The following is a 19,917-nucleotide window of genomic DNA, read 5'->3' on the forward strand; positions in this document are numbered from 1 at the left end:
CAGGTCCTGGCTCTTCTGGTTTTCAGAGGTTTAAATCAGATGGCCTTTTGACATTCCTTTCCCTCTTTCTTAACCTGATTAATACAGGGACAGAGAAAGAAGCCTGAATCCACATCAGGGGATGGAAAAAGAGACCTCAGATCTCTGTAGACAGACAGGTCCTCCAACTCTCACAGGGAAATAGGGGATGACCATTAGGCACACTGAGAGGAGCAGAAATCTTCCAGACCCTGAGTTTCTTCAGAAGAGACAAGACGAGGGGTTCAGAACACCTGCTGAGAGAGACGTGTCTCCTTCCCCTCTGCATGTTACCCCAGTCACACAACACAAGGAAAATGCATGTCCCCATGCCACCTGATTTCATTCCCAACATTCGTTATTCATGATGTCCTTTTCCCTGTGACAACACAGCCCTGGCCCTTGCCTTTGCCTTCACTGCCCCTCTCCAACATGCACCTGAATGCAAAGTTCACTTTCTGAGTTTACATATTTCATCAAAAAAATCCAGCACGGCCTCAAGTTCCGAGTACAAAGTGACAGAATTTGTTTGGGCAGAGGCAGGCTGCACCACCCTGTCTTTTAAAAACAGTCCCCAAATTAGCTTAGCTTCCTGGATTTTTTCACAGAATATCACTCCTGTTTGTGATCCTTTCCTTCAGTTATTTCTGAAGTGTTTTCAGTACTGCCAAAGCTGCCTAGAATATGCTGCTATTCAAATACAGCAGATGGCACTGGTGTTAAGCAAGCATTATGGAAAATAACTGTATTCCTAGAAAAATCAACCAAGTGAACATCAACTAGCAAGTGGCTAAAATATTTCAGTAGTGATGGGGAAAATAATTCAGAGACATATTGTGATACAACATGAGCTGTCTCACCCCAGTAAGGCACAACTAGGTCATTCACTTGGATCCCTGATCTTCGGCAACTTTTCACCTCCATCTCAGAACAGAAGCAGCCCCAGTGTTTTGGGATCACAACATTTATCAACATCACCAAAAAGGTACCTTCTGTTCACATAAGTTATCTTGAATTGCAGATTGCTGTGAGGCAGTTTTTTCTTTGCTCATGCTGAGCATTTATCACCAGCCTTGTTATTTTGGGGATAAACAAGCTGCAGCTATGAATGGAAGACACATAAATTATGGATGCTCATAGGAACAGCTGGACAACACAGTGTAAAGGGTTGTGTTAAATCTTGTGGCTCTCCAAGAACCTCTTGAATGTGCTCTATTAAAATACTCTTCTCCTCAATCCACACTTGAATTTTTATAAAATCGGTATAGCTTTAAAAGTTAATAGAACATCTTGTGTTCCCTGTGGCAATATAGAACATTTTGTTATATACCTCTGATATTTCTGCTGTTGATTGAAATTTCATATCCCAACACCCAATGCTTCTTATGGCCTTCAGTTAGAAAATAAATTTAAAATCTTTATTATAATAATCTGAACATTTTAAACACACACATAAAAGAACTTCAAAAAGTTGCTCATCCATAAAACACCCAATCAAATACTACATCCTTTTTTCATTCTTTTAGTGTATCTTCTAGTACTGAAAAATAACACAGCAGTAGTCATCAGACAAATTAAGCCGAAATTTCTTTTAGCATGGATTTACATGATTCACCTAAATACATAAAAGCAAAGCATCCAGGCCCAGAAAACCTGAGCTAACCCTACTGCACACCCTAGGTTTTTGCAATGAAGATGATGATAACAGCTGATTTGTCAGCAGATGCTTCTCAATGCAGAAAAGTCATTTCTATTCCCCAGATAATCAACTTAAAATTCCTTACCTTTTTCTAGGTTATGAATCACCTTAATTTTCTAGCATTCTTTTGCCTCACAACATTTAAAGTAACATCTGTTTTAAGAGATAAGAGACTCTCCATATGCTGCATGTATAGGTACATGTCATACTTTGATTTAAAAACACTGCACAAATGTAGCTATGCTTTTGTAACATTATTCTGGGACATGCTCCTTAATGACAACATTTCAGACACTGATAGTCTTGATATATGCCATTTTAAAAATAAAGACTTTTATATAGCAACTTGTGCCTCACTGTGTGGAAGGCCTTAAATCAACTAACTCATGCGTGCTTTCTTCCTCAGCATAGCGAGCCCCAAAGGTAGCACACCAGTGTTACCCAAGTGGACACACACGTTCAAATCCGAGTCTCTTCCACCTGCAGCCTGAGACACAGCCCACTCTCCTTCATCTTGAGCCACTTAAAATCCAACTGTAACAGCCTCAGAAAGAAATCCGTTCCAGTCTCTTTGCAAGAAGGAGCTGTGGCTGATAAAGACTTCCAAAAGAAGACTTGGCTCCCCAGCAGCCATGACACAAGGAGCACCGGACAGGAGGAAGGACATGGTCTGCATGCCAGTCACATTGTCTGCCTTCATAAGAAGGAAAACAAACAACCCCCCCCCCCCCAGCCTTTTCCAGCTCGCACATATGACATTGACTTTACTTTCGTAAATAGCATGGGAATAATGCAGAAATTTTCAGCACAGATCTATATCTACTCATTACTGAAGTCTTGTTTTTAATGTGTTTTTACTGAAATAGGTTTGATTTTTAGCAAGCCCTGTCAGCTGTGTTGTAAGGTTTATTAAAACTGTCACAGCTTGAAGGGTTAACAAATGCAAACAATGTCACAACAATCGTTAATTCCAAAAATTTTCCAAATCTTTCCCTGTAGCTCTACAGAAGATAAAAATCTAGGCACAATATTTTACTTAATTCACACTTCGTCTGCATGTCGATTTACAGAGGAAGTGGGCTTGTTCCTGACTCGGTTCCTGAGGAAGTTTAATAAATTAAAATGTTAATCTGTTCTTTCTCAACTCTGCTGAAGGGATCACAGAAGTATCTGGCAGTGACAGACACAAACCAGCAGCCCGCTGGGGTACCCGCTCTGCAGTTAGTACGAACGCACAGCGATGACTGGTCTTAGCGTCTAAGCAACTCCACACAGCTCAGGGGGTCCTGGTACACCCCTTCTGCAGTAAGGCACATGTAAGACAGAAGCCACATCCTCGGTGCCAATAGTTAAACGGTGTCTAAGGTTTTCATTATTTCATTACAAAGCAGTGCTTCCAGGCACCACACCTATATAACACAGGGCCACAGTTTCACCATCAAGAGGTGCTCATTTACCAGCAAGAAGGCACACTTAAATTCCTATTTAAAAATAAAATATGATGATAATAATAATAATAATAAAAGCCCACACCCATTAGCCTTCATCATCACAGGTAGTTTCTCAAAACTGATTATAAAAGCCACTTTATACAAAATTCAAAATGTGATAGTTGATAAACAAAGGCCAACATCTTCCAGCGTGCTGCTATGTTGTCCTGGGAAACGCAGTTTCACTTCTCTGATACTAGCTGTATAGAAAACATTGAATTATTTAATATTCCGAAGTGACAGATAACCAGTTGCTTCCTCTCCTATTCATTTCTGATCATAAAATTGCAGCTCAGTAGTCAAACTATTACTTTTTGTAACAAGACTATATAATTACTGACACTATAATATATACATTTCTGTACCAGCCCCAAAAAGGCAGCATACAGGGTTTTTTTCTACTCCTTGAAAGGAAAGATGTACAATCTAGTGTATTTTATACCTTCAGTAACTGCACACAAAAACAGCCAGATAAAGGCAGATTACCAATGAAGCTTCAAAGTTCCAGGTTAATAACCATGTAATAACCGAATAAAATCTTGAGCTTGTGTGCATATGTGTGTCCATCCATCCCCCAATTGATCTGAGTATTTTCTTTTCATGAAATTTTAAAAAATGTTTTTAAGTTGTCATCAACCATTTTTTTCTCCTGCTTTCTCCTTTTCTTCTTTTTTTCTCCTTTTCTTAATGTCACTCATTTAGTGCTTCTAAGACACATATTTTAATTCTGAATTGTAAATTTTAAAATGCAAAAGGCAGTTGAATGTTAAAAGTTAAACAAATAATTTAAAATTTGCAGTAAAAAGAGGGAGCAAAACAAAGCAGACTCACAAAGTGTTCAATAAAGACCAACAAGTCCACGTAGCACTTGGATTTTTATCATAAAGTTACTCTTTAATGCAAATAGAAATAGAAAAAGGAGACTAATGAAGCGTTGAAACAGGCAGCTAAAAGGAGCCTTGTAGAAACATCTTCAGCTGATGCTGACATGTTCAACTTTATCTGCGTAGCCAAGCTCAAACGCAAGCACTTTGCTGTAATCATACAAAAGCTTTCAACTGGATCTACAGGGTTTTTTTGTTGTTGATGTTGTTTTATTATTATTATTATTATTTTATTACAGGCAGTCAAACACGATGTATTAAGCCTTACAATATGTACCATGGCACTATGGATTACCAGCCTGCAAGCCCAAAATTTTCTTCAGGTTGCTGTCCAAGGAAAAACAAATCACTTCAATACATTTCCTTCTTGGATAACCCTGGGTGACAGACTCTGTCCTACAGTTATCAAGGCAGTATTCTAAGGCCACTGGAAATTTGGGTAATTTGGGTGTTGAATGACATCTTCAATGGCCTGGCTTAAAAAAAGTCAGAGGAAGACAAGAGGATGAAAGAATCATGTAGAGGTCACAGCAAGTTCCAAACTCCTATGAATTTGGGCTATTTATTTATTTATTTATTTATCAAGTCTTATTTAAGTTGAGAATGATGAAAAGATCTTCAATGTAATGGCACGCACTTGGATGTGATTTTAAAAGTTTCTCGATTATTCTCATATCCCAATGTAGCAAATAGTTCATGGGCTGCCACATTCCTGGATTTGGTCTTGCTCAGGAGGGCCACGTCCCAGCTGGGCTGCTGCCATCCCACAGCACAAGCAAGGGAAGCAGATGTGCCCACCTACCCAATCCTCTTCCAGCCAGAGTCAGGAACTAAAAAGACAAACCTCATCCAAGAATTCCTGGATGACCCAAACTGTCCATCCACAACTCAAGTACTTCTGTGGGCACCAGAGAACCTCCCTTGGGACGACCAGTTTGCAGCACCCAGGCAGCAATGGTTTAACTCTTTTTCTTCCCCCAATATTTTTCTTTCATAGGAGTCACGTGATGTAAACGGTTTGTCAGTGACAGACAGAACAGAGATATGGAGAAAGCACAGCCAGGAAGGAAACTGAAGCTATTTAAAATTCATCTGTATTTATGAAAAATTAATGAGAAGGCTGGAAGCTTATTTTAAAAATAAAAATAAAAAATAAAAAAAGACTTCAAAGACTTTTTGATTTTTTGATTTTTTTTCCAAAAGAATATGCTCTGGTGTTAGCAGCTGCAACTGTTTTTTCTCCTTCCAGTTGCTGAAATTACAGGCATGCTGTTTGTCCAGAGATAAAGTAAAGAGCAATTTAATGCAGACCAAAATTATTTCTTGACTGCTCCTTTGCTCCTTCTGGAGGCTGACTGGACAGACAGCTTCACAATATGATTTCAGTCCCTCATTAAGGAATGATTTCTTGGCTATTCTGTCTAGTCACAGAATCACACAGAATCACAGAACTGTAGGGGCTGGGAGGGACCTCCAGAGATCATCGAGTCCAACCCCTCTGCCAAAGCAGATTCCTTAGAGCAGGCTGCCCACGTAGGCGTCCAGATGAGCCTTGAATATCTCCAGAGGAGACTCCACAGCCCCCTGGGCAGCCTGTCCCAGTGCTCCGTCACCCTCACCGTGAAGTTCTTGTTGGTGCGGAACTTCCTGCGCTCCATCTTGTGGCCATTGCCCCTTGTCCTGTCCCCACAAACCACTGAAAAGAGGTTGGCCAAATCCCTCTGACTCCCACACCTCAGGTATTTATAAACATTGATGAGATCCCCTCTCAGTCTTCTTTTCTCCAGGCTGAACAGACCCAAGTCCTTTGATATCATTTTCCTTCTACGATGAGGGCCAACTAGATTTTTATTTTAATATAATTTTAATCTATGCTTCTTTCACAGATTCTAAGAACTAACTGCCTGTTACTCCAGACTGGTTGACTCATGAACATTAGAAGCAGTTTGATAGTCTACACTGTTGCCTCAGTATGCTGTTTACACATTGCCCCACTGTTTCTCAAGATGTGTGTATGTATCTTCCCATTTGAAATCAATTTTCTTACCATTTCTGATTTATTTTTAACTGTTGTAAAAGATGTTTCTCTAGCCTTATGTGGTTACCCTTCACAGACACTAACAAGTTTCTCTTTCCCTAGCAGACTCTGCTGTTGACTCTACCACTTTCTTTTTGGATTCCTTCACCTTTCTTCCCAGAGAAATTCTTTCAGACCTGCTGAGATGAACACTGCCAGATGTGAGATATTTAACGGGGCGTGTTTTTTTTTCCATTCTAAACTTTATATTAACCATGACTGAAATATTTCTTCAGTGTATTTTGTCATCAAATTTAATATAGTAAGAAGTGCAAGAGCTTAAGACAGGATGTAACTATACTGCTAGCAGAATAATTGCCACCATGAAATGGTGTTCTGTACTCCTTGACAAACGATTTCTTAAAACAGTTATTTCTGAGATCAACTGTACACCAATATCAGAATGAAGAAATAAACTCAACTAACAAAGAATGATCAAATCCACACCAGAAGTCCATTCTGAAAATGAGCTCACTAACAATTCAGAAGTGGTCAAGGTATTACGTTTATCTATTGCATAACCATCTCTGCAAAAAGGAGGGCAAAGACACAACAAGACTAACAACTTCTGCTCTCTTTCTATTTGCTTACTTAAATAATCAAGACATTGTGAAAAATCAGAGCTCAGATAAGTCAAAAGTAAAACATACTTATATGGAAACGTGGAATCGATTCCTGGAAGTATTAACTCACCTCTTTTTGATAACTGAGCACCAATATGCAGAAGAAGTAATACTCTTAATAAAAAAGTATTGAGTTATGAGTAGTGGACAGTATTTGTTTTGTAATGAATATTATCAATGCGTGTGCAGCAAGCCTGAAAATTCACAAGTAAAATACTTCACAGTAAGAAATGAACAGAGAAACTAAAGCCAGCAGTGTTTCAAACTCTTGAAGCCCTTTGCATCTGAGAATATCAATTATATATACATACATATTTTTCGAAATAAGTAAGTAGAACACGACCATCTCTATGCCCTGACTTCCCAGTGACAAAAAGTACTAACACCACACCAAAATTAACATTCAATTTTTTTCCATTCCATTGTATTTTTTTAAACAAAGTGCAGATATGTCTACAATTCAGAAATGTACCATTCTGTACTTGCAGTAACGCATTCCTTAGCTGAAATAGTAGAAAAAAAAATAGGAAGGAAAGAGCTTATTCAATTGAGATGCTTAACAGTTCTCATTATTTGTTTAATACCAGGCCATCAAAGCAGCATGCAATATCCTTACAGTCTTTAGGCATTCTGAATCAGAAAATCTGGAGAGTTTTCCCACTAAAAGCCTACTAGGTATCTTCAAAAGATTAGAATTCCTAACTTTGAATAAATTATTTAACAAATTAAATTAGAACAGATGTGTACATCAGATATTCTTAATTAGATCCCTTCACAAAGAATGAAGCAATCCAGCATTCTAATTTGAAAACCAAACCAGCATTTCACTGAACATCTTCTCAATATAACCATGGCTTCTAAAGAATTTAGTATACACATTTTGAAATTAAACTGTAAATGACTCCAATGAAATGAAACAAAGAAAGATGAAAGTTCTTAACACATTCGGGGGATGGAGAAAGGGATTCCTGATTCAAGGTTTTTTTACCTCACAAAGTAGTAAGTCAATGATGTGGAAGACCATGCAGAGTGGAAACTTGGCAGTGAAAAGAGTGAGGAACCACTGGGATGCATACATATGAGCTTCCAAATTGAGGTCTGAGAAATGGCTATACAAGTCAGGTAACTGCTCCTAGAGTAAAGGAAAAAATAAATGTTTCAGTGTTACTCATTACTTCAGGTTCATCATCTGCATTGCCAGGAAGCACCAGGTTGCTAAAGACTGAAAAACATAACAAAGTGAAATCCTGGCTTCTTTTGAGCAATGCTAATGTTTCTTTATAACTTTCAGTGGCCATGGTTACAGTCTCTAGTAAGATATTCACTATGGATTCTGTCATGGCATCAAACAACATACTGTTAGGTAATACCGAGAAATTACAAAATCTTCAACAGGAGAAGAACAGAGCAGTTGTGAAATCTATGTCATACGTGGTATATGTTTTTAAAAGTTACTCCTTAGCTGTGTCTTCTTGTAAATTATTCTGCTAAACAAGAAATATACCACCTTGCAGAGCATGAAAGCAGCACAGCACATTAATGTTCATGACTTCATCATACAATGTCTCTAACTAGGAACATATGTAAGCAACACAAAATAATCACCAATAATTCTACTCTACACTGATGATATACTCATTTTCTGTTAACAGAGTAAAAAGCTTTATGTCCATAACATAAATATTGAAAATATTGACCATATTACCAGTGTTAAGAATCAAATTAATTAGTATTAAATTGTACTTGATCAAGTAGGAAATATGCACAATTTGAAATCTGAAAAAAGATCATTCAATTAACTGTGGTCTGTGAATTTTTTGTTTATTTTTAACAAATCTCAGAGGTATGTATGTTCATTTATGGTAAATGACTCTAGCAGCTAGTTTTCACTATAGTAACAGAAATCCAGGTCAAGGCTTAATGGACTGTTAGTAAGTGCTTATTAGCCAGAACACCAATGTGTAAAACCTGCAACCTTTTATTTAAATTGCTTTGAATATGATATAATTACATCTGAAAAAAGAGCAATGTACTGAAATTACAGCAAAATAAGTAAAATGACCTACACTTGATTTGTATTTCATAAGCATCAGGATGTCCTGATTTGCCTGACCTCTTAACCATCAACACAATTCATAGAAAGTAGGACACTGATGGTGCGAGTCCAAAAGATACGCTGGCTTTAATAGAACAGAAAAATTCTAGGTAGCGTAACAAAACAGGGAAGAGAGACAGTAAGCAAACAGAGAGTGAAAAAAGTACAGATACATACTCTGCTTCGATACAAAGATTAGCAGCAAGATTGGTATATGAAAGAAAAAAAGAAATTATAAATAACTGTGACTCACAATGTTTGGATCCAGATATATTATCTTCCCTGCTTTGGTTCTATCCTACCTTAAAGCAGTAGGTTATGAAAGCAAAACATTAGTCTCCTCACCAATATTTCCATTGACAAAAGTAGAATAATTTGTTACTCTGGCCCCACCTGCATTAACTTCTCCAGCTGGAAAAATTTGCAATGGAGATCTTCAAAGTTATTTCTGTAGAGGTCCCTCAAGCCATAGTCATACATTATTTTCACAAATACACAGAATGCCTGCTCCTCTGGCATCTGGAAAAATACACAAACATAATTTAGAAAACTGAGCTGAGGATGGAAATTCTTTATACACACACACGTACGCTTAAATACCTCAGGAACAATGAATTCAAAAACTGGGATATATTAAAATTTTCAGCAAAGCACCCTGAATTTAGACTATTCTCCTTGCTGGGCACCTTGATTTGGCTTTGTAAGACTTTCTCTGAAGAAGAAAAGGTGGGATCAGACCATAGGCTTATGTAAGTATTACATCCCTACAACTGCACAACTGTCATCAGTATTCTTTCTGCCAATAAGTACAAGATCAACAAGCACACAACTCTCAGCTACAGAACATGAGTTAAAATAAATAAATAAATAGATAAAAGGAAAGAAAAAAGAAAAACAACATCCCAAGACACTGATTTCTATTGAGAGAAATTTGGTTAACTGAAAAAGCAGGAGAGCTAAGATAAAGAGTCCTTAGTGAGAATAGCGCTTGTTTACTTTCATCCAAACCCCAGGACATGAAAATCTCTAAAGTCAGGTTTCCAATGATGAATAAGGAAATAACAAGTTTTGCCAACAGAACCTCCCTGGGAGCTTGGAGTGACTGATCCTCCCTATTAACATTATGATTTTTTTCGGAAGCCATGTCTCCATAAGCTCTCTATTCCATGTTGACCAAAATTTCTCATCCAACAGAATTTCAGAAGGTGGTACTGACAGAAAAGCTATGTGGGACACTCTAATTTATTGGCTTGAGCTTAATAGAGTGCTGAATTTGTGGGAAGCCATGTCATCAAACCTCCAATGCTGCCATCTCCCTCTTCCCCCATGCTAGAGTCCCTGCAGGCCACAAATCAGGTCTTTGAAAAAAAAAAACACCTTGCTTTTGCAGGCACCAGACTGTTACAAATGAAAACAATTATTGAGTATCAAGAATGACAATTCCTGACCTTTTAGTATACTCCCTCATTCACTCTCGTGCCAATCCCTTATCAAATATCAGCAATAGATAAAAGCTCAATATTTTTTCAAAGAGAATTTTAGTGTGTTGATATTTACCTTCCAGGTTTTATCTTTTGTAGTTCAGCCTATGATTATGCCCTGTCTCCAGGGCCACGTGTGGACATTTTCATTTTCAGACAGCATATATAAAAATAACTACTTGGAATAAAGAACTGCCAAGTCAGCTGCTAGCTATCTGTGCAGGCTAGATTCACCTAGGACAAGCTCTTAGAAATCTCAGTGCTCTTTATCACAATTTTATCTGGTCAGAACAATCCCCACTGACAGTGGATAAAGGCTGCAGACAAAGAAAAGGGAAGAAAAATTTTTATCCTGACCAAAAAGCCTGAATCTGCTCTAGAATAAAATGAAAGCAAATGTACATTTTTTTTTGTAAGGTAACAATTATTTCTAATAAAATGACAGATGCTCATGCACAAGCACACCTACCTTGCATGCTCAGACACACGTGCATTGACAGTCATCCCTCCCCCAGCACAGGGAGAGGGAACAGAGATGAGTACTGGGCCAAAGGACGTACAGGCAGAGGCCATGGAGTCCTCACTCTGTGGATGCAGGTTCTCCAATATTACCAACCCCAAGAATTCAAAATCATAAAATGAAGTTTATCTTTATTATTATTATTATTATTAAGAAAATGCCTATTTGGGGCATTTCTGATTTTAAACATTCAGATATTTGTCCCTTATTATTTTTACTTGGAATCACAAAAGCCAGAAATTTACCTGCTTTTTTTTTTTTTTTTAAATGGACTTTTATTTTTTCATGTAGTAATGATTCCAAGAGGTAAACAGTGAGGAAAAAAAAAAGTCAAATACTATGATACTAACAGTAAAACTATCAGAGTTGGCAACACTGGTCTCCCATGATTAGAAATTACTTGCTCATCTTTGATGGGGATTTCACCAAAGCAGCAAAATCACAAAAAGCCAGGATGGAAGCTCAGGCTACCCAACCATCCCTGACAGATATCTACACTGAAGAGAAATGATAACCTGTCCCAGAAAAAAAGGGGGAAAGGAAAGGGGATAGAATCCATGCAAAGACTGGAGAGTTAGGGAGGATCTTACAAGCTTTCACAGATACAGATTGGTTGGAAAATTTGAGAAAAACACAAGTTCAAGGACATCCTGGGAAGCTCCCAACTTACATGAGTGACACTGCTTCCCTTCCCCCCTTTCTCTGATTATTTCAGTTTAATATCCTATTATGAAAGCAAACGTTATAAAGGGCAAATTAAAATGAGTGCAATTGCCATTTAGTATTCCCTACATAACAGGGCAATTTCTTCTAACTCCAGAAACACTAGAAACAAAGGTGATTCTCTATCGTAATGACAGCACACTACCAAGAGAGAGAGGAGCTAGGTATTAGTTGAACATTAAGAATGTGACACCTACTCATTTCTAAAACCCTCCCGTACTGCAATTGGCTTATTCTTCCAGTGGAAATCAAACAACTTCTTTGGGTAAAAATTTACTCGCAAAATAACTGAGAGATGAGGTAATTTGCAGCGTATGTGGGACTGCAATAACCTGACTAATTTCAGGTTTACTCTTGAGAAATCTAAAGCTTCTCTGTAACACTTCCACTGTGTGTCATGCTCCATAAATATTCGAGGAGTCTTAGATCTCACTAGGAATTACAAATTATGGTTGAATTGATCAGAATTTGATTTCCTGATGCCTTAGGAAGTGTATATGTAACATATATACCACCAATGTCCTATCCAAAACCACAATCTAAAGTGTATTTCAACCATGATTAATAATTTATTAATTAAAACTTGAGAGAAAAAGGCAATGGCCTGAATTAGAGTTGCTGTTGATGTCTGGGGAGTTTTATTCAGAAATTCTTTACAATATCCACCAATACCCATACTATTTGAATCTGCTTCTTTTCCACTGAAACATCATCAAAGTTAAAGCCAAATATAAAAACTGTTTATCTTCCTATCACTATACACATACGTACGTATATAAAGAAGGTAACAGATCAAGTTTGTACAGTTCTTGGTTACAGGCTAAAATACTAATGTTCAAATTCAGCTCTCATTCAATAGATATTAAAAAATGTCCTTAGGACAAAAAGTCTCACTGAAAATTAATGAGACTGCTTGCTCCTGTTGACTACTCTGAGAATATCTCCCTCAAACCCAAAGCAAGTTTACCTACATAAGAATTAAATTCAAAGAAAAGATGTAACTCATCGGTGTCTGGTTTTGACACAGAAATGCTTGATAATTTATCAGATTTCTCCTAGATAAATGAAATCTACATCCATAAAAATAGAAGCCATTATTCACTATTTGCCAAAAAGCAACAACGGGAAAATGAACAGAGACAAATAAACAAGAGTAAATATCTGTCAAACACTATGTTCCAGTACTACTGATTTTAAAGCTGCTTTGGCTTCAAATATCAAAGCTTTCATTTTGCAATTAACTCACATGGAGGAGTAGCACAGCTGCAAGGAAGGACTGTCCCTGGCAATAGCCAATGTCTTCATCATAGACAGAGTATGCCTAGAAAAAATAAGTCAACATATACTCAGAATGCATTTACTCATTTGCTACTGATTGTATTACATTTTGATATTCAGCATATGTAAAACTATGCAGGCTAAAATAATAAACGGAGTGAAATTGTAACCCACCTTGCATAGGTTTTCAGTGCACTTAGGAAAACCTGGGTAGTTCACCCTGAGTCTTCCATGAACATTGCATTTGTCTATTTTTATTTTTAAAACAGCATGAAAAGAGTTGGATGCAATTTCCCTTCACCTAAACCAGGAATAATTCCACTGAGGAGCTGGAATTTAATTTCAGTAATGAAATAGTGGGAATATAAAAAATGTAAGCTAAGAACCAGGTGCCTTTGTGTGATGGGGAATGTGCTTGTTTATTTCTTTTTGGAAAAACAAACCTTTACACTGTGAAAGTACAGGACCTGAGGTTGTTAGTTTGAGAATCACTGAGAACTACCCTACGCTGAAAATTTCATCAGAAACAGCTTTTCCATTTCCTTGTTATGCTGAAAAATGAAGAAGACCCCTTCTCCTACGGTATGATGGCTGCACTACTTTTTTCTTCCTATTAAAAATAACTGACCTTCCCTTCCTCTTTGCTTTTCAGAGACAAGATGATGAATACTGTTTTGAAAGAGATGTTAGAGGATGTTAAAAATCTGAGGAGACTTGAGAAAGTAAGCAGGAGCAGGACTGACAGCAGAAAGACAGCCATCCTGAGAGAAGAGCAAGGCAAAGCAAAACAGCAGCACCAGGCCAGAGCTCCAGAACAATCCACGTGAATCAAGAAATGTGCTTTGCCCCCGGACTACCTCCAGTACTGCTTGCGGCTGAGCATGTTTCGAACTGGAACACTGTGCTTCCCTGCCATTTTTAAGTTTGCAATGGAATCAGACTGCAACTTCACTAAGATGAACAACCTGAGTTGCGCTGGGGGAACCAAAGCCACAGGGGTCTGCCCCACAGGATTTCAGAAGTGCCTTAACTGCCTCTTCAAAAGTTAAGAATTTTGTCTCAGAAAGACATTTGGCTCCTTTTAAGCCAAGCACATTAATATAATTGCCAATAATTTCTGCCAGAACATTGAAATGGAGGCCAAAATGTATGTCAAGTCTTTAAACCGCCTTTCTTTTTCATTCTGACTGGCAGAAATGAGGAAAGAACATTTCTAAGAAAGTATGTGCTGACTCCAGTAGAGAAGATTTCCATCAAGAATATACACTGAGTATTCCGCTAAAGGTCACTGTTTGCAAACAGCTCAGCCATACACCTCCTACTTCATTTCCAGCTTTGTGAAAAGCCAAAGCATGCCTTAGCATCACTGGCCATTTGTCTGTTCTGCTGCTGGTCCCCAGCAGCTGGAACTGGGGTGACCTTGATTCCAACCCACTGCTCATTTTCATTTGTCATGTAAATACAAGAAGACTAATCACACGAATTATTGACAAAAAAAAAAAAAAAGAAAAAAAAGAAAAAGAAACCATGACAAGGTGCTTATTGGTTTCACCTGTTCTAGCCATAAAAGCAAAATACACAAAATACCTCCAGAAAGATACAATAGCAGGCACAAAACTTGGAATCAGAAACAAGGGTGCTGTCCTTAAAAGAGTGAATTTTAAATTACTCTTTAGCTTCTAAACATGGAATTAACAGAAATTACTTTCAACACTTTAATACTGTATACGGCTTATTAAAACCATCTCTGGTTAATTATAAACAGTAAATAGAGTCCTTCTGTCTTTGTTCCCCAAATCTATCAGTTTATGGATGCCTGTTATTTTGTTTCAGTAGCACTCCTAAAAGATGCATTATTTCTGCTTTTGAAAGGCCAGCTCCAGATATGCCAAATTGCAAATAATAAATTTGATTTATGATTCCTTCATACTGCATAAAACACTTTTATTTTACTTAACAACAAAAAAAAAATCCAAGCTGAAAAATAGTAAGTGATTGACCTTCTGGGGAGGCTCCCTCTGTTCTGAGAAGTAATAATACCGTAACTGTAATAATTTGCAGAAAATTCTCTTATGAGAAGCAATGTTAGCACAATAGTTAATAGTATGCTGAAAACAGCATTGAATTAATGCAAACAAGTTTTTTTTTGTTAAAAATTAAAATAAAATAAAAAATAAAAATAAAAACTACTGGGAAATCAACATAGTGGAGCAAACAAAATGCCTCCAGAACTAGCATAGACAAAAGGAGGGTAAAGAAAGCTGTCAGAAAAACAAAGATATGCCTTGGAGATTGTGAAACAAAATGAAATTGTGGCAAAAGATAGAAAATGGGGGAAAAGCAGGGAAGGAAAAAAAAAAAAAAAAAAAGCCTTACTCTGCATTTTAAGCATAAAAATATAAAGGAAGACCTTTCTCATGATCAACTTCCTGAGCACAATAACAGTAATAATAAATCAATTAGTTTTCACATCCAGAGCAGGAAGGCAAAGCTTCTACTTGGAAAATACATAATGAATGTACAAAAGTTGTATTTAAACTCCAGCACGAAACCCAGGGGAACTTTCCTTGTGTCTGTTTTGTTGCAGAATAATCACTGAGGTTGTCATCCTGCTGGAACCACTTCTAACAGGGAATGCGTTGAAGAGTCTGTCTCGAACTGAATCTCAGAAAGAGATTATAAATTAAAATGAACAAAAAATACTAAAAATGTATTAAGAACAGACAGAATGGACACAAAGTTTCAAAGAAAAATAAACTGGTAAACCATTAATTGGCTTATTTAATCAGAAGAACAGACAACAAATGGGAGATGTTTGTAAAAAGAGGAAATCCGTGGAACTACAAACCAGTCGTTTTGGATAATTTGGTTTTAAAAAAATACAAATTAATTAGTGGACACATATATACATAGGACATAGAGAAAAACATCTGAGAGGTCCAGTGAGAGAGACATATCTTGGAACATTTCTAACATATCCTAGAAGAAAACATGAACTATTAAAGAACATATATATGTATGTATTAACTGATGGATCTGCTTCTTTTTGTTTTGTTTTTAATTAATTTCCACTAGGCCCCTCCCCACAATCTCATCTTCAGAAGCAGCTGTTACAAGATACTCAGATCTGAACATGAGAATTAGATCAAACTGAGAAAGATTCTGCTGTTAAGTCAAAGCAAAAGATTTTTATTTAAAAAAAAAAAAATGGTAGAATCTACATGGTTTCGTTTTATTTGCCCCAAGCAAATACATTTTTGAAACTTTATGCATGTTATATTTCCAATTCCTTTTTTTTTTTAGTTTTAAATAACCTATGGGACTTGTTATTGCTGAAGTGTGATGTAATTAACCAAAATACCCTCAAAAATAAGGATGCTGCCTACAGGTACCTCAATAATATTAAGATCCTGATAAAAGATCTAAGATGAATTAAGATTTATCCTTTCAAGGGATTTAGGAGCATTAACTTTGTTTTTCTGTATGAAACATGAAAACAAAACAAAATCCCAAACCTACTTCCACTGAAGTCACTGTTTGCTTTGTAATTTCAAGAGAATGGGATTTTTCCCACGACAAGCTTTGACAATGTAGTAAACTTTCAGTTGTTATTTTCTTAAGCTCTTCAGGAACCTCCACTCACAATGCATCAATTAACCGAGATCTGAGATCTGAAATATTCTGTTTCTCACAATTGAGCCTTAATAACAATTCTGTCTCAAAGCCTACTTTAATTCCTTTTAACTGAACAAAGACCTCATCTACAGAATTAAAGTGTCTTTTTAATACCTGTCTGCTGCAGAGCTGAAGTGTGCAGTTATTAGCACATTATCAGAAAGTGAACAGTTTTGGAAGCAAAAAAAAAAGTCCGTGGTAGAGATCACAGAAGTAGACTTATTTCTGGGACTGATTTTTTTTTAATTTTTATTTTTTAACTGCGTGCATATTGGGAAAGTGGTTGAAGAATCCAGAGATGGACAGGAATTCTTCTTTAAAATAATTATTGAAGGAAAATCTTCCGAGATCAGAATCTTCCATGGATACAAAAATTCCAGGTACGTACCACTGAAAAAGGAAAGGTTGCTGATCTGAATGTAATAAGTCAGCATTGGGATTTCTGCAACTACTATGTATCAGTCCTACCAGTCTGAGAAAAGGAAGAGTAAGGAGCACATCTTGCATTCCAGACTGAACTTTTTTCACCATTTTGTGTCCTCATAAGCACGGAAAGGATTGCTTATACTTGCTGAAGGTTCATATGTACTTGAAATAGCAGCAAAATGCAAAACACTAACTAGTAAGTATCAGCTTACAGTCACACTGCCAATTTGTCCTTACCATAGTAACTCAATTACTTTAATTACAATTACATTAGAAATTAAACAGATCTCATGAAAAATATTTCTACAGTGCCTGCCTCATAAAAAGATCTTTCTCTTGTTTGCCAGAGCTTTCATTCCCCCCACCCATACACACACGCTTCACAGCGATGCCGTGGAAAAGGTACAAGCAGAGGCCCTACAGATCTCCATTCCTCATCTGCAGTACGGGTGTCTCTCTTGTCAGTAGTAAAGTTTTCTGGCACAGGAAACTCTCGTTTCTCTGAAATAGCGACAGGCTGCTTGTTAACAGCCATACTAGATATCTCTGTCCCAGGAAAAAAAAAAAAAAAAAGTAAGAAAAGGTAACAGGAATGCAACATTTTTAGAATTATAAGCCTGATTTGCTCCCATGACTTATCTCTGTGTCACCACCGAAACGACAGAAATGATCCAGGGCATCTTCTCGCTGTGTGATACAGAAATGGCTCTGTGCTGAAGTCCATCTCAGTAGAGTTAAAAACCTGCGTGGTGCCTGAAGTGGCTGTCAGTGAGAGCGCCATTTAAAATGGCGCACCTAATAGTAGAACGTAAGGCTCCACATCTAAATATACTACAGGGCCAACAGTCTGAAAGTAGGGATATTCCTATGACTGTCCCATTCTACAGGGAATGTTAACTGAAAAGTGCATTTTTCAAAATTATTTCCTCATTTATTGGGTGTCCCCGAGGGGCAGCTGTACGATACACACTATACCTCATCCAGAACTACAGGCCTAGCAAAGGCTCAGGGAACAAAGAAGGGTTTGCGCTCACTCAGGCAAGCCCCTGAACACAATAAAGTCTTTACTCCATTTCCAGCACTTGAGATTCACAACCCTGACCTTTTTACTAGTACAGTCTCAGCAGAAAATCCATATGCAGGAACAGTGCTGCTGCTTCCTCGCTAAGCACAGATGCACAGAGGAGGAACCTTATTAATATGGAAATTGAAGAAGACAAGGTAACATTAAAAATCCTTTGCGTGAAACAAGAAACAATATTTACTAAAATTGCTCTTCAATCCAGGAGTGAAGGAAATAAACAACTAAAAATGGATGAAAAATGATTCTTAACAGATTCTGTTCATGCTCCTATGTATATTCTAGAATACAATAGACTGCTATAGCAATGAAATAGATCTGCTCTTTGACAAGTAATTAAACCAAAGGGGACAAATATTTAAACCGCTCATTTGTAAACTTGAAGAGATACTAAGAAAATATTGAGAAATGTAGAAGAACATGTGCATGCAGAAAAGAGGTCATCATACAAAAGAAGGTGGTGCAACAAAGTGAAAATGAAAAAAAAAAAAGGAAAAAAGAAAAAAAAGAAACAGTTGACAGGACAGCATTCGGCAGCAATTCGTGCTAGAGGATGAGCCCAGAGTAATCCATCATTTGTTGCTTAGCACGATACGGAAGCTACTGGTCACAAAAGAGCAATTCAAAGACATTTTTGCATTTCAATTACACAGCAAAGAAAGTAAAGTATTAGCTTTGCTAGAAAAACAGTTTATCATTCCCTCTACTAATCTGGGTATCAACAAACAGACATTGTGACAGCTACTGAACTGCAGTGTCTCTCTTCAAGCCAAAAATCACACTGATCCCAGGCAAGTATGACTGGGTTTAAGAAAAAGCTACAAATTTGATAAAGCAGGGAGATAAGTACTCAGTAACAAAAATACATCATGATACAAATGATTCATAGCTTTCCATAATGCCTTTTTCACTGGAAAACACTGACACCAACTCTGAATCTCTGAAAAATTATTCAACCATTTTCACAAAAACACAGAAATGTATACAATTTTCTCAGTCTGTCCAGTAAGATTATTAACCTAGACAAATTGATTACCCAGCAACATATCCAGTTCCTGCTATTAACATCACAGTGGTTGTTTATCAAAGAGGAGTTACTTTAATCAAAAAATTAGAGAAAACATATCTCATTACATTGTGCACTGCGTACCCTCCAAACACTCAAGAGGACACTTTCTGCCATACACCTTGATTCCCTGAAGGACAGAGCTGTTAACTACGTATGCGAGCATGGAAGGAGGTCAAGAGTACTGTTGTTATGCTTTGTAACACAGCGAACGAACTCTTTAAATATAGCTTGCATTTTTGTGGTATTTAAACAGAAAGTGTGCAAGAAATGTAAGTATTTACTGAAGATACTTGCTCTGTAAAATCTAGCTTATGCGATGTCCTCAAGTGAAATCTCCGATCTGGAACTCTTTTCATTCCTTATCACCACTGTCAGCCTTAAAGTTTATTTTTAGATACTTTACTTTGTCACATAAATGTTATGCAACTGAAGAAGTTTCCATCTTTCCCAATTTCCTACTGTTCTGAAGAAGAGATGAGGAGATGGAAGTAGAACTGACAGACCTGTTCAAATGAGGCGGGGAGCTTTTAATGCTTTTCCTTTTTATCTGACTGCTCAGATTGCCTCTCTTTCCAGTGGGGCACAGAGAAAATGCTCTTCAGCTCTTCACCCTCCCACCTGAGGAGGGAGGTTAGTCCCTCTTCTAGCCTCATTCAGCAATCCCATTCTTCAAACATCCTGTTGCCATGTCAGAAGAAGGGTGTGAGTGCGTTAGCACCTCTGATGGAAGTTATTCCAGTAACATAAAGCAGCCAATGGAATGACAACTTTATAAGGA

The 19,917-nt window shown here is 37.3% G+C and overlaps 1 protein-coding gene across 5 annotated transcripts in view; it reads right to left on the reverse strand.

Annotated features, from left to right (window-relative positions):
• The window catches only part of RABGAP1L (RAB GTPase activating protein 1 like), a 247,475-nt gene that overhangs the window by 84,901 nt on the left and 142,657 nt on the right, over positions 1–19,917 (reverse strand). For all 5 annotated transcript variants that reach the window (XM_035332547.1, XM_035332552.1, XM_035332551.1 and 2 more), the window contains 3 exons: positions 12,857–12,931; positions 9,280–9,405; positions 7,780–7,923 (listed from right to left, as the gene is read on the reverse strand). In XM_035332547.1, the coding sequence (XP_035188438.1) occupies positions 7,780–7,923; positions 9,280–9,405; positions 12,857–12,931 (345 nt within the window). The remainder of the gene's footprint in view (positions 1–7,779; positions 7,924–9,279; positions 9,406–12,856; positions 12,932–19,917) is intronic.

The sequence above is a fragment of the Oxyura jamaicensis genome, chromosome 8 (assembly GCF_011077185.1).
Source record: "Oxyura jamaicensis isolate SHBP4307 breed ruddy duck chromosome 8, BPBGC_Ojam_1.0, whole genome shotgun sequence".
Taxonomy (NCBI): Eukaryota; Metazoa; Chordata; class Aves; order Anseriformes; family Anatidae; genus Oxyura; species Oxyura jamaicensis.